The sequence below is a fragment of the Columba livia genome, chromosome 13, assembly GCF_036013475.1.
Source record: "Columba livia isolate bColLiv1 breed racing homer chromosome 13, bColLiv1.pat.W.v2, whole genome shotgun sequence".
NCBI lineage: Eukaryota > Metazoa > Chordata > Aves > Columbiformes > Columbidae > Columba > Columba livia.
Genome location: NC_088614.1, coordinates 9,076,672 through 9,092,332, shown reverse-complemented (window position 1 = coordinate 9,092,332; position 15,661 = coordinate 9,076,672). Strand labels below are relative to the sequence as shown.

General features: G+C 36.2%; 1 protein-coding gene across 7 annotated transcripts in view; it reads left to right on the top strand.

Annotated features, from left to right (window-relative positions):
• The window catches only part of CDH13 (cadherin 13), a 460,421-nt gene that overhangs the window by 221,467 nt on the left and 223,293 nt on the right, over positions 1-15,661 (top strand). For all 7 annotated transcript variants that reach the window (XM_065028885.1, XM_005504744.3, XM_065028884.1 and 4 more), the window contains one exon: positions 162-314. In XM_065028885.1, coding sequence (XP_064884957.1) covers positions 162-314 — 153 coding nt within the window. The remainder of the gene's footprint in view (positions 1-161; positions 315-15,661) is intronic.

The following is a 15,661-nucleotide window of genomic DNA, read 5'->3' as shown; positions in this document are numbered from 1 at the left end:
TGTAGTTCTGTATTACCATGGATCATATTTTGTAGTTACGTATTAGTGGCAGGGAATACACCTTGACATTAGGTAAAAGATTGAAACGCTTCATGTGGTTTTGGAATTATTGTAAAAGTTTTTATAATCTGGCCTTTAACTTCTTGCTTTCTGCCACACAGGTCATCAGCAGCGAAGGGACAGAGGGAGCAAAGTTCCGTCTCTCTGGTAAGGGAGTAGATCAAGACCCAAAAGGAATTTTCAGAATCAATGAGATCAGTGGGGACGTCTCCGTGACTCGGACCCTTGATAGAGAAGCAATTGCCAATTATGAGGTGAGTAATCATAGCAATAGGATCTCTACCTCTGTCTTGATAGTATATTTTAAATGTGTACTTGCTTTTGAAAGTGCTGCAGTTACTAAATTGCAGCTACTGCCCTATGAAATTTCCAGAAGAACAGATTGTCCTTTGAAAATGGTAAATGTGTTTATTTTTATATGGAATCGAAACTCTGCTTTCTGCATGTAATTTCTGTCATTTATCTTTAGTAGAAATACTGTCTGAACATCCTGTAAGCATTTGATTTGTGAATACAAAATTATGTTTGGAAAAATGGAGGTCTTTGGGGTTGTTGTCACTGAGGTACTACATGGTTATATTTTTTTATTTTCAAGGTGTCAATGGGATATACTATCCAACTCCATTTTTAGTAATGGATACCTTTAATACAGCCAAAGAAGGTTCTATTAATATGAAAACGTTAGCAGATACATCTCTGTCAGATGTGTCTGCTACAAAGATTTTACTGAAGATTCCTTTCATCATCAATAAATTCAATGTTTCTCCCTGTTGAAATTCTAACAAGTGATCTCTGAAATCTGTAAAATAACTGCACCACAACGTCCTGAAATGCATAATATAAATAGAGGCTCTGTCAATTCGTGTTTTCTATCTAGCTCTTGAAATGTGCAGTCAGATAAATTGTGTCTGGCCACTTCAATAGAGATGAGCAGCAGAATTCAGAATGCTCAGTGATTAGTATGTTTGCATGTTGCCACTTCTGCCACAGCCTGGGAGACCGACCTCCGTGTCCCAGTGCCGCAGAGAGCGCGCTGGTCCAGCCCCGGGGGACACGGGCTCTGGTGACAGTTCTGCCATCCCTGACCCCTCTCTGTTCTGTCTTCTGCTGTGTAGTAATCAATATTTGTATTTTAAGTGCCGTTTCCCAATTCCTCTGGAAGAGTTCACCGGTTAGCTGACTAGTCACGCTTGCTCGAACAGCACTGCTAAAATTTACCATATGTTGGTTTTCAACACTTAAACATCTATTTCTCATCGGGGTTTACAGTGAAATGTATGTTAACCACTCGCATAGGATTTATGGTAGTTACTGATGTCCTTCTTAAAAGAAAAACATTGCAGTTTCTCTTTTTAACACTGTTCCTTGTCTTCATTTACCAGCTGTTTCTTATTTTATCAGTGGCTTTCCACCTTAATCTGTTCAGTATAAACCTTGCATATTTTTTTTTTTTTTAACTGGAAAATCATAGTAGTCTTTTCAGCCTAATGTATCAAACCGCAAATGGCCCTCCTATCTGATCTGGCAAAGTATACACTTAAATTAAGACAAAAACATTTCCCTTGAGAAGCCTTTTAGAAGCAATGCAAATTATATACAAACAGTGCAGTGTAGTAGATTATCCAGAGCAATGGGAATGTATATCGTAACAGGCTGTAGTGCTTTCTAACCTGTTATATGGCACTCTGCTCAGCATGCTCGCTGGCGTCCTGTTGTGCAAAGTGTAGTTGGAAAGTTCTGTAGGAGAACCCTCAACTCAATTAGTCTATCTTTGAATTGAGCCCATTGTTTTCCAATAAAGATGTATCATGGTGGCAGGAAGGCAGCAGGATTTTCTCCCTGATTTCCTTGGTATATCAAAAGATGAATTACCTGGAAGACCTTTAAATTTCTCTCACAAATGTTTTTGTTTGCTGTTTTCGTTTGAGCTTCCCCCTGCCCAGTATTGATGTCCTGAAAGAAAAAGTTCAAAGCAAAGGGCAAACAAGGAAGGAATAGATTTACATGAAAAAATGCAAGTTCTTTGCAAGCCATCATACTATCAAGTATATAATCAGTGGCGGGGCAAAGATAAGACGGTGAAATCCGTTTGTATCCTTCCAGCTGCACAGGGAGCTGCTGTGCATGAGCACTGATTTATTTCCTATGCTTAGTGTCTATATAATCAAGAGAAGATAATTAAAAAAAATGCTAATAGGGCAAAAATAGAGGTTTTGGTGGTCACAGTATTTCATAGTACTTCACAGATTTTGCCATCTGTGTACCTCAAAATGTTTTAAATTAGCTAAGAATATTTAAACTATTACGAAAATTTGTTGTTGTTTCTTGCATTGAATGTTTGAAATTCTGCTTTTTGCTGCCTGCTTTCTCCTGGAGGAATATTGAAAGACCTGTAGGAGTTTTTCTCTGTATTCATTACAAGAGAATCATGATTAAATTAGAGGACTGAATGAGACTCAGACAACTGTTGATGGTCTGAGTTAATCCCCTCTTTCTACTAATTATTTTAAAATATTGTATTTTTCATAAATAACAGAAAATATTTTAAAATAGAGTAAATATATATATATATGCATATATATATATGTATATAAAATCTGTCTGAGGGTCAGGGGTGATTAATTGCCATGGTAATTCTGACCTAATCACCTGCACATTTGGAAATGTTATGGTTTCTACTGAGGAAATGAAACTGTGCCAGAGGAGGCTGGTGAGACAGCAAAAGTCCAAAAGCCACTATGTTGAAATTACCCACTAGTAATTTTATTTTATTTTATTTTATTTTATTTTATTTTTTTTTTTTTTAATGTGTATGGAATCATGCTCATGAAATGGTGTTTGCCAATGGGAAAAGGTAGATTCTTCAGGTTTTTGTCCTTGTAACTTTGTGGGGTGGCTCCTTAAAGGTCAGAGAATATTACTCAGCTTCAGTTTTAAGTGAAAGCTGTTTCTGAAGAAGAGGATGTGAGGATGTTATGTCCAGCAAAGACAACAGACTATTTTAGAAAAGTATGTAGTAATTATTTTTTTCTTCTAAAGACGTTTGATTCCTGATAGGAATTCTCTGGGTCAGAGTAAACCAGTGGATTTACATAGAATGGGTTTATTTGGGGGCTTTTTACAGCCTGTTGATGAAACTACTAAATGATGTTCTACAGAAGGGGCTTAAGCAGATTATGGGCATATTATTAAATTGTTTCTGGGTTGGTGAGATAAGCAGGTAGCCTGGAGCCCCTATTTAGTGTGAGCAAGAGGTGTTCAGTTGTACAAACATGTTCTCAAAAATAATGTCTTTGGTTTTCTCTCAAGATTGGAATAAATAAGATTAGTTGGAATTTTCAGACAATGGCAAATAATTTATTTGTTATTGACAAGTGTAGATGTGTAAAAACAGATGGAGGAACTTGGTGGGGAGACTTAAGATGGATTTTCTAGTCCAAATCAGTGAGGTACATACCATCCAAAAATTGCTGATGAACTGTGCAATTCTGAGTTAGCTTCAGATTCATAGCTATTCTGATTCCAACAGAGCAGAAATATTAGTGAGTTTTCAGTTACATCTTTTAGCAAAAAAAAATTAAAATATACTATGACTTCTAAAAAGAGCCGCAATAAGAGAACTGAAGGATTCCAACGAAGGGGAAAGTCTGGTTGTGCTAAGTGGTGATAAATGACTAGTGCATTGGGAAACAAAGGTTCAAATATAGGGCCAGTGAACACTGGCTGAAAAACAGTGTTTAGGGGGTAATCTGTTAATTAAAAATTGAGTTCATTTTCAAAACCTCACATTTACATAGATAATGTATTCATAGGCAGGATGCTCTCATGCAAGTAAATTCAGGAAGAGTTGCATATATTGGTTACCATGAGCAAGATGACAAAAATCACTAAGTTAAAGAACTGCATTTTGTTTTTTACTCAAAGCTGGGTAGGCTCAGAAGAAATGTGAACAATATTCCATTTAATTTTTATGGTTCATGCACAAGATTTTGTTTAGGCATTCCTTGGGTACAGGTCAAAGCCTAGAGCTGTATAAACTTGTTTCCTATCACTTATCCCTGCGTGTAACCCCTGCAGCAGCAAAATCCAGTTCTGGAACCTCTAAAGCATCAGTGGCAAAGTGCCAAGCAGTCAATGGGGGGCTTTCAGTTGGGTCTCAAGATTTATAGGGTGTTGCCATCGTTGATGGTTTTTTTCATAATCGCTTCCCAAGTGTAAATATGTGTGGAAGAGAACTAATCAGAAAGTGATCTTTGCAAGCATGAAATGAAGAAGCTTGAGAAAACCATTCAGCGACAGTGTGCAAATTAGAGCTGTGACCAAATTTACCTAGGCAATTTGAACTGTTAATGAAGAGTTAGTTTTAATTATTTTTTAAGTAAAGATCTTTATTTGCTTTAGAAAATACTTAACAAGCAAAGGTGTGAAATCAGTTTCAGCTTTTTTCTAGTGACAGATCACACTTCTGTGAAAGGGTGCCTTGCAAATGGTAGTGACAGACTGAGACATTGAGAAAACTTATGTTAACAGGACTGAAAGCAAACTGAGAGTATTACCTCTATGTAGTAGTGTTTCTGTATGTTGGATTATAAGCAGACTGATAACAGGCTAAAGAATTCAGACCAATAACAGCAACAAATCTCTATTGTGAACTACTTGAGTTACACGAGACTTGTTTTTGCGACTGAGCCAAACATTTAGGATGTTGCTGCAGTCCTGGTGGACTCTACTTCTTTGTTTAATATGGAACAAATAATGGAAATGCTTTCACAATCATGAGGAAAATTAGCTTGGTTGGATGCCAAGGAGTATTTTGTAAGATTTTTTTTTCTAAGTACTTGGATGCATTTTTACAGATACTAAAAGTGTTACTGTAGCAAAAAACTAGAAGTGAACAGCTGTAATTTATCCTGTACGGAAGAACGAATTTGTCTTCTGTGTAAGTCCATTTTAGTGCAGCTACATCCTTTCCAGAATGATTTATCATACCCTGATACTGAGTCTCTGCAATATGTAGTGTGGAGATATATAGACAGCACACAGAAGCATGCCTCTCTTTGAGAAGGAAAACCATGAACTTGCTTCTAACTTCAAGACTGGTTGAAACTGTGTTTTAATCTTGCTAATCTGCACTAGTGGAGTTGTCTGAAGTGTAAGTGATCTGCTGTGTCTTGAGCTGAAACCGGTTGATGGGGAATGTCACTTCTGAGTCATCTCCCACTAATATCCTGAAGGAAGGCACCCAGCCTTCTGTGAGAGGAGGGGTTTGGTCTTGTAGTGATAGAAATTTCAGTAAAATGTGCTTGGTTTAATTAAAACATCAGTAATACACAGAGAAAATGCGTTAAAATACTGGTGTTCCCAAACTACATCTGTTACATCAAAAAAAGCCTGGAATTATGGCAGAGTACAAACTTTCAGGAGGAAACCTGATTATTTAGAAAGGAGAAAAGAAAATTTCACTGAAAAAAATTCTTGTGCAGCTATTGGATATGATTATTAATAAGCTAGAAAATTATTTATATAAATGAGCTGTAGTTACATCAAGCGACATGCAGCTTAAAGTTCTGGCAGTGAAAAAGACTGTGTTACACAGATATATGTAGAGAGTGTGTGAGATAATTTATATGTTTTTTTTCTTTATATTGATATGCTTACTTGTGTACTCATTAATGTGTTCACATGTTGGGGCACCAGGTAAATTCAGCGAACTGTTTTGAATTAATGTCATATTTTGACTACAGAGAGAAATGAACACTGCCTGAGAAAGTGCCATTAGGTTGTTGCCCATCTCTACATGGACTTTTCAGTAAGCAAGATGCTGATAATGCCTATGCAAACGAGGAAAATGTGGATACTGAAAATAATGAATTGCTATAGGTTGCATCTCAAAAAACATGGGCAGTCTCTTGAAAAAACATTGAATTCCCCCTGTCGTGGCTGCACGTGAAGGACCTGCAGGCTGCTCCTGAGGTTGGCACAATTATCTAAACGTAGCAGAGTCAAGTCTCAGCAGTTGCACTGCTGTTCATATAGCAGTCACAGGCTATAATTTCTGTAAACCTATGTTAGCACAGCATCCAAAATTGGTCAATTCACAGTTGAAAATCTGTTATACTGGTATTATTCCAATATAGGCATTTTCATAGAGGAAGAAGAAATCAGCTCTAGTTTTATATCAGAATCCCTTCTACTTCAACAAATCTTGAAGATGCAAAATGCAAGAAGTTCAGATAGTCTACTCTGTGGGTAACTTCACTGTGTTGCTACACTCCTTTCAGAAACTTTCACTGCGGCCAAAATTTTCGGAGCAGCAAAGTTTGACAAGCTGATGGTGTGTTATGATGTGACCATGCAGTTTCTGTGACTGATAGTGAGCTTCATCAATGATGCAAATCTCATCCCTCTGCAACACCATTATTCCAGGGCAACTTCTCAGTGTAGCATCGCTGAGATGCCTTGGATGGATTTAAGGTGCCTGAAATGAGGCTTTGTATGGCTCTTTGTCTCTTGTTAACCAGCGACAGTTGGTGTCTGGAATCTCCTGCTCACAAAATGGGATTACACTCCAGAGGACTCTCTGAATCTTATGGAAAGTTGTTCTTGGTTCTGACAATGCTGGCACTGAACTTTTTTTCTGACATAGCTGTTCATGACTTAGAGCTTCTTTTACTTGTATAGGCAAAGGGTGAAGTAAATGAATCTGTCAAGCTAAAACCCCCTTTTTTTATCTAGAAACTAAGAGTGATAGATGAGTAAAAAAAAAATGTTGCTTCCTATTCTTCTTTAACAAATTGATTTAGACATAGAAGGCATTTTTTTAGGATGCTGTTTATTGGAGGAAAACAAGTATTGTTTGTTAAAAGATAATTAGATTTTTTTTTCTTCTCCTGTTGAGATTATGAAATGGCAAATTTGAGTATTAAGAGATATTTCATGAAACCTAGAAGCAGAAATGCAGTAACAGGAACAAACCCAGCAGGGGCAAAACTCTGGGTCCTTTGACAAGCTCTGTATGGGTAGAACCTGAATTCATGGGGAATGTTTTGGCATTGGTTGTTTACCAAGGTCATAAACAAGGTGGTCATCATAACTGTTCGCATAAATCAGATATTTGAACATATAAATTTTACATAGAGTCCCATTCTTAAAATAAGATTTAAATAACTGCTTGCACAGCTGGGACATAAATGGGATTTCCAGGCACTGGAAATATCTCTCTTTCTCCCAAGGTTAGTTTATGGGATAAAAAGAAAACCTGTCAGGTAACAAAGTTAAAGTTCATGGATTTTTTTATGTATATTCTCCCATTTTGTCTTGGGGGAACAAGTATCTATTTTATATAAACTCCTTAATTTACCGTATCTTGTTCATTTTTACTGTGGATAGTCCATTCAATATGTACAGTGGATCTTAATGTTATGAGATATCAGCAGGGTACTGTCATTTATTTCAGAAGCCATGAGCATCCTCATATCATTTGTGTGGAATGCTCACAGAAGTCAACAGTTAGTTTTGTTGAAGGGCATATGCTTTATTCTTAGATCTAACTGTTTGCATGGCTTTGACATTCCTGTGGTTCAACAGCACTGTCATGTCATTTGTGGGAGGAACTGAGTGAAGTTTCATTAAAGAGAAAAATCAGCAGAGGTTTGCTCATAGCCTACAACTGTCAAGACATGGTAGTGGGCTTGGAATTCCATGCTAAAAATAAGCCAAACTCCAAACACCAGGCAAAATTAGTATTTTCTCATTGAAGAGTGGGAGGTGGAAATGCACAGCAGTTAGGAAATAAAGAAAAACTGGATTTTACTGAGACAGTAACAAATGACACAAAATTTGATTTAGTGGTTGTTTTGTTTGTTTGATTGTTTATTGTTGTTATTATTATTTTCTAACAGAGCATCACTCCTGGAAAGAATAATGATGTGTTCACTAAAACAAGAGGAGACTAATTACATTTTTGTCACATTACGTTAATAGTCTGTGAAACTACTTTTGCTCTTACATATTAATTGCATTTTAAGGCATTTAAAAGTCATCATAATACTTCTTCACTCTTTACCATGACCAGTTTGTTTGTTTGTTGTCTATTTGTATTACACCAACCCTCAAAATACCTTGCTGACAGCTCACAGTTCTAGGTGCTGCATAAATACCTGAGAAGACACTTTGCCCTTTCCCCAGACCTCATGTTTTCCTGCAGTGAAAGGACAAAGTCTTGCTTTGCAAACACTCGGAATTGTTCCCAGTGTGTGTGGTGATGGACCCGACAGCAGCTCCACAGGGACCGCTGGTGGTTTATGCCTCTCTAGCAAGGGCACGTCAGGGCTGAACGGAGGGGAGGGAATGGCTGGGGAGCTCCTACACCTGAGCTCTGTTCTACCCACTGCCTTGTGAATCCCAGTTCTGTACAGTTTGTCATATTTTTTTTGTCTGCTCTGCACTCAGATGTGCCTGATTAAGCGCATGTGCGCAAAGGCACAGCTTAGAAATTTAGAGGAAAAATGGGAACATCTTATTTTTTGGTTGGTGTGGGTCAAACAACTTGCTTAGGAAATCTTCTTCTGCTCAAAAACTTTTCTGGAACCCATTTTGATATGTCGGCATTCTGCCAACTAGCCACAGCTTAAGTAGAAACTTAAACCTTATCTTTATGAATGCTGAGGAGTGTCATGTTTTATCTCTTATTAGGCATTTTTTTTTTTTTTTTTTTTTTTTTTTTTTTTGTGCCAGTTCTGAGCTTCTTGATCCTTTGCTAGGTGTGCAAAAACATTGCAATGTGCATTTTGAAACAGAGTATCTTTCCTGTCTCTCAAGTCAAAGTCTTGAAAGCATAGCCTTATTACTTCACAACACTAGAAGCTTTTTCTAGTCCATTAGTAAATGCAGCATTAAGACAGAAGCTTTAGAATTTTGGTTGCGCAAATCTTTGTATCTCTTGTTCCTCTCAATAAAGAAAGAAGTCTGTGTTAGTTAGATATTTGGTCAAAATTCAGAATCTTAATGTTCTAATTGTGGGAACTATCTTGATTTAAATAGCTATTTCCTCATCTTGGAAATGTGGGTCCATAACAATCTGTAGCTTCTGTTCTTAAATGAAAACTGAGATATTGTCTGTAATAACTGTTCCTTTATATATATATTTTTTTTGAGAAGTAAGGCAATGAATTCATTACATTTTTTTGCCTATAATTTCCTGTCTGCAGCTAGAGGACCTGCTGTCTCTCTTCTGACCTCTTGTTCTTTTTGTACCTGACAAAAATCATATTACCTGTCTTATCTTCTCCTGCAATCTTCTTTCAATTTTCTGCCTTCTCACATTGTTTTTATCCCTTGCACTTTTAACTTCATTCCATAACCTTTCTGCTCCCCCGTCTTTATTGATGTTCTGTGTCATTCACTTACATTTTCCTACACTCTCTCCATTTTATTATTCAAACATACTGACCTGTTTTATGCTCTTTATAAACAGTGTTGCTAGGGGTATGCATAACCATCATCTAAACGTAAATTTGTTTTATCATTGTATAGAACCTTTCTACTGTCTTTGCGAAAGCTGTGCTGCTTTCTCCATTCTAACCTGGTGTTTTCATACGTAAATCCCTTTACGAACTTGTGTTCTGGAAACCCTTGACTTTAAAGTACTTACTCCATGAGCCTTCCTTTTCTTCAATTTTCAAGAAACAGCCTAGTTAGTTAATAGGTGATGCTAAGAAATTTTGGTAGAAAATTGAGTTTTGTTTCCATTTTAATGCTTTTTTGACTGCATATCTCTTCTGTCAAATTATGGATATCAATTTAAGTAGTATATGATTGTCTGGAAGTTCCTAGCATTTAGTTTATTAAAAATAATTGTAATACTTAATTTTGTCAACACTGGAATTATGGTCCTTTTAAAAGTGGTCAGCCTCAAAAACTGAGCGGTATCATAGAACACCTGATATAATAAATACTTCTATGACTTCAGAACTGTGGTTTTAATACTTGATCTGTGTAAAATTATTGAGAGTAATGGGCCATAATTTTTAAGCTGTATATGCATATGTTTGTGACAAATACTATAAACAGGTTTTTATTTTATACACAGAGGTAAGTTTTAATTAATGTGGAGTGGCATGATATTTTTGCAGAATGTGTGAACAGAACTTGTATAAAATTACGAAATAAACATGCCTCAGTGGCTCAGTTTGTGGATTGTGTGTTCCGTTGTGTGTGTTTCCCTAACGTCATTAGAGGGAATTAGGCTACAATAGATCGCATCATTTAAATATCATGGTTCCAGTTGAATGCACAGTTTTCTTCAAAATCCAGTCTTTCTGCTCCTGCTCACGCTTGCACCGAGGTTTAGGAGCCTGAATATGATGCAGTTGTTTCATTGGGTCCCTACTATGGCTTGTTTGTTATGTATTTCTTCCATGTCTGTAAGAGACTTTGAAGAAGTCAGTCTCCATTACTGAAATAATACAAAAATTACTGTGAGCTGGGGAAAAAAAAGTACTTCAGAATCCCCTTTCTTGGGTCATCTTCAGAGCTTTTTATTTTTGACTGCTAGATTTTCAGCACACTGCAGGACTCCTCTCATGAGGTGGATGATAGTAAAATTTTATATTTTGATCTGTGGAAATGAAATTAGAATGCTTTGTGGGTCACGTCCTTCCCACCCCCAAATTTTTCAGTTGTCTCTCTGTTATCATATTGGTGGCAAGGAACTGTTCTTGAGTTGTGTGCCATGGGGGATGGATGCTGCGTGAGCTTAAATAGAAATCCTTTTTCCTTTTGCATCACAGGTGAACCCTGTAGTGTTTACAAGAAATAAAATAAATTAAACTACATGTTTTGTGAAGATAGTTCTGACTGATAACGTTTACCGATCAAACAATAAAAGATTAATTTATGTAGCAATCCACATCAAAAAATACAGCTGCACTTCAGTATGTTGCATGTATATTTGTTACAGGTTGCTTTTCTGCTATACTTCAATTAAATACCTACAAATATATCCAAAAGTATACGTCGGTGGATAAACATAAATGTATGATATCAGAAACATTAGCATATCCTAACAGATTTATATGCAACTACTTTGTCTGTTCCCCTCAAATCTTGCTTCTGTTGCAGTCAAATGGAAATCTTGTTTCCGTGCTTGACAGCATGAAATCACTAGTACACTATCATTATTTCTTAATTACTGTATTTCGAAGTTATTTGTAGAGACTTCAGTCACGCTGAACCTCAGGCATCCTACTGTCACCATCTAATGTTACCTGTCCCAAGAATCTAAAATATGTCAGAGCTCCAGTGATTGCATGAGAGTTTGAGTGATGCAATGAGTTCCTTTTAATCTGGCTTTTGAGCTTCTTTTTGATCCAAGTCATCTGAACTTTGGAGTTCTTTTGGCAGTTACATATTCATCTCTTTAAAATGAAAGCATGATAGGACTTGATAGGTGTGACTTTAAGAAGAGCACTAACTGTAATGAAACTCATAAAACACATTGCAAGCAGAGCAGCAAGAATCTCTATTTTTCCCTTTATTAGTCTTTTGTGGTGAAGACGTTGAAGGGAACGGGTGATTTTTGTGTGTTCACATTTTTCCTTCTTTAGGTCTTTTCCAATGCATAATAGCAAATGAGTGAGAGAGGTGGAGGGAACTACAGTTATAAAGATTTTGAGACCGTTGTGAGAAGAGACTTCTAATAGTATGGAAATTTTACTTGACGTCATTTTGTTAACATGTAAATGATAAAAGTCTTGTGTCTTGCTGTATTTGTCCTGGTTTACTCAGGTCATTAGTAATTATTTCTCAGTTAGACGTATTCCTTAAAATGAAGCTGTATTCATGCAGACATATATTTTTTTTTCCTAGTAGAGATGTGACTTTTGTTTAAGATTTTTCAACAGATTATTTGTTTCTATCAGTTCACTTTAAACACCATATGTTTAGACTCACATGATAGATGTTTATGTTTTGAGGGACTTTGCTTGTAATTTTTCTTTAGAGGACGGAACAGGTCTCAGTAGCTACTGGCAAAACTCATTGTGCAGGTGTGTGACCAAAAGTATTTGAGGGCAGATACATTAACTGTAATCCTGAGCCTTTGGAAGTTACCCCATGAGGACATTTTTTCTCTGTGAGCATTTCTGTCATACTCAATACAGCAGATGCTGTTAAATGTTCTGCTCCAGTCTCTCCCAAGTCCAGCACTAAAATGTAGAGGATCATAAAACAGGCCAGGTGGGACTGGAGGCTTTGGAATGGGAAAGCACATGAGTAAAATATTGGAGAAGGTGATATGGAGCTAGAAAACCTCTGTATGAAATGGTTATATGCATGAGAGGATTGGATAAATATTAATTATAATTTCTTTGGGTTTTTCTCATTAGCACGTTATATGGTGTACCCTGCTATGCAGTTGCATTTGCAGTTGAAATTTGAAAATTCAAGATACATCATCTTTGCAGAGTTCTTCCCAGCCTCTGCTCTGACATTATTCTTAGTATTTATTCTACATAATGGTAATTCAGATTGCTGAATGCAAGGTACTGAAAATACCTATTATCTATTTAAGGCTCTGTTATTATATTTATTACTTAAATGTGTTGTATATACATAATACACAGGTTATATGAATACAGAGTACAGATTTTATTTGTAGATGGGAACAAATAAAGCAATATACTGTTGTTATATTTCTGTTAGTTTTAGAAGATTTAATAGAGTTAAATAACTGAATTATGATTTACTACTTAGAAATTACTAAGACGGAGAAAAATCACGACAGTTTTAACCTACTGATTTTTCTTATTTTCTGAAACAATTTGTAAAATACTTTCATTTTTCCCTTGCTGGTAGGGAAACCTAGTGCAGAGGACAGTATATCAGTAAAGAAAGTGTTCTAAAAATAACGTATATATTCACTAAATGCTATGCAACCTTACTGTATTTTACATTTTTCCCTGTAAAGAGGAAAAAAAAAACCATTTGGTATGGGAGAATACCCTACTGGCAAGTCATTTTACCTGAGCTTCTAGTTTCCCCATGGTCAGTGCGACAAGTGTCCCCCGCTGCTCACAGAGAGAACTGAGTTTTGTTCAACAGCCTTGAGATTCCCAGCTCTGAGAACTTTATTCTCAGCAACTGGAGAGTTTCTTTGGAGAGAGCTGCAATTTCCACCTCTGTCAGAAATCTAGGGTTTCCAATAGAGACTTGGAGAAAAACCAGCAATTTTGGTACTTGTCAGGTCTAAAGGGTTTCTGAGTTCAAATCTTGGGGTATGAAATTGGTGCTGTTGGCTGTGCCCTGCAGGGTGGATCTAATGGCACTGACCTTATTGAATCCTGGATCTGCTGTATGCGAAACCAACAAATTAACGCACAATCTGCTGCTTATGGGCTCTAAGAGGCAGCAAACAGATTCTCCAAACATGTAATTTGCTTGTCATTCAGCTTGGCGGAACACAGATGTGCCAGTACAGAAGCAGGAGGCTGTAACTGCATTTGTAACCTTTAATATATTAACAACACATCAATTTGAAAAGCACACTGCATTTTGTCAGGTTTTAAATTGCAAAATTAACATTTGCTGTTAATTTTAAGCTACTAAGTCATCTAATGATACTGATATTCACTTCCTGTTAAACCTATTTGCAATTTATATTTGCAATGTATGTATTAAAGAAAATGCTTTAAAGGAATTGAGGTGTTTGAGGATATACATTTAATTTCATTCCATTTCTTTATTGGTAGCTTTGATCAATGCTGTGCTTACTACTTCTACCACACACTTTGAACTTGTAGATGCCAACATATAAGTAATTTCCCCTGTCAATTCTTGGCTGACCTTCCCAGGCTGAAATATAAAAAGCGAGTTGTTTCCTAAATTCTAGTGAGTGGGATTAGTGAATTGATTAGTAGTATTCTGAATTAAAATTGCAATTAAAGGCAAAATTGTACCTCTTAGAAAGGCTTCAAGTCATTTCCCCAAAGTATAGCAGTCAGAATACAGGCTTTTGACAAAGATTTGTATTGTGAATAAAAACTGTCTTCAAGAACCATTTTTTTTCCTGCTTGTAAATCAAACTCCTAGAGTAATAGCAATTAGTATGAAAAAAAAAGTTATTTTTTTTTTTTTTCAGTTTTTAAGCTTACGGAGGAAATTCCATTAATTTTTGGAAATATCGAAGATGTGATTCAATGAAAATAATTACAAATATATGCCATCAGTAGCATATATGATTTTTTTCTCCAAACAGATTCTGCTTAAAGTATTTAAAGTGACAGTGTGGGTATTGTATATTCAATTGCAGTTAGTGTTTGTGGTGTATTGATACATGCTTTGCTGCAGGAGTCTCCAGGCATTCTTCAGACACATGAATTTGTATTTGAGACTTAACCAGAACCTTCCCTGATGACAGATAAAATGCCAAGAATTTTATGAGTACGTTTATTTCTAATTCTGGCAGTATTTTTCTACCTTGTTATGTGAGATTCCTCCGTTTTTCTTCCTCATGTTTTGTTCTGGACTTTCTTAGAATATTCATTAATGTCTTGCTGAACACATTTCCCTCACTTATTCTGTCTCAGTTGTCGTCGTTATTTATCCTTTTCAGTCTGTATATGTGATTGTTCAATGTTATTGGAAATGACCACAGAACATGACCTTTTGTTCTCAGCAGTTCTTGCAAAATATGCACATTTTAATCACCTTACCCTGCAGACATCGAGAGCACATGCTAATCCCCAAAGAAGTTGTTTTAGTGATTTAGTAGATGCCGCCCCTTGTGTAGCATCAGCAGAGACTCAAAGCTGCGCCTGTGTTGGGAGGATTCTTTGCTCCTGCTGAGATCCTCATTCTGATTATGTGAGAAGCTAATGTGCTGATATTAGCTTCTCAGTTTTAATTTTTGCTATTCAGCACCATAAATTATAGTATTTTATGACAAATGTAAAAGTATGATTTAAACTAATTATGCATTCTACTCTGAATACCAAAACTTTTGAGAAGCATATAATTATGGTAAGTATCCAGCAGGTCAATTTTCTTTTATCTTTTCACAAAGAACACTAGGACACAAGCATGAAGCTTATAAGCACCATTGTAAGCTTGACTTATTAAAGCTGCTTATTAATGAGAATGTTTTCCTTTTCATAACGCAAAACTTGTCCTATGTGAGTAGCATTTACCAGCTTCTATGCAGGCTATTCGCTTTATCCTGAACAGGAATGAAATGGGTGACAGGGTGGTAGGAAAGGAAGCCAGAAGTTCTTTACAAACTGAAATGTGTAATTTTCAAAATACAAGAACCACAAAGCACTTAGTATTTAAGTAACTCTGCTACACATTGATTTCACTTAGTGTTAGCTTTTTAGATATTAAGCATACCTTAAAACAAAATTTAGCTCTTTAAAAGATGTGGTATATTTCTCTTCTTCCAATTTTCTGTATTTTATACAACATTGTGCAATTTTCTTTTCTGCAACTTTCTTAAGGTGAAATAAGCAGGGAAGTAAATGCTCTTTTTTTCCCCCCTTGTGAAGCCAGTATTTCAGTTTCACTTGTCTGTTGGGTTAGATTTGGTTGTAACTTGTTTTAACAGTTG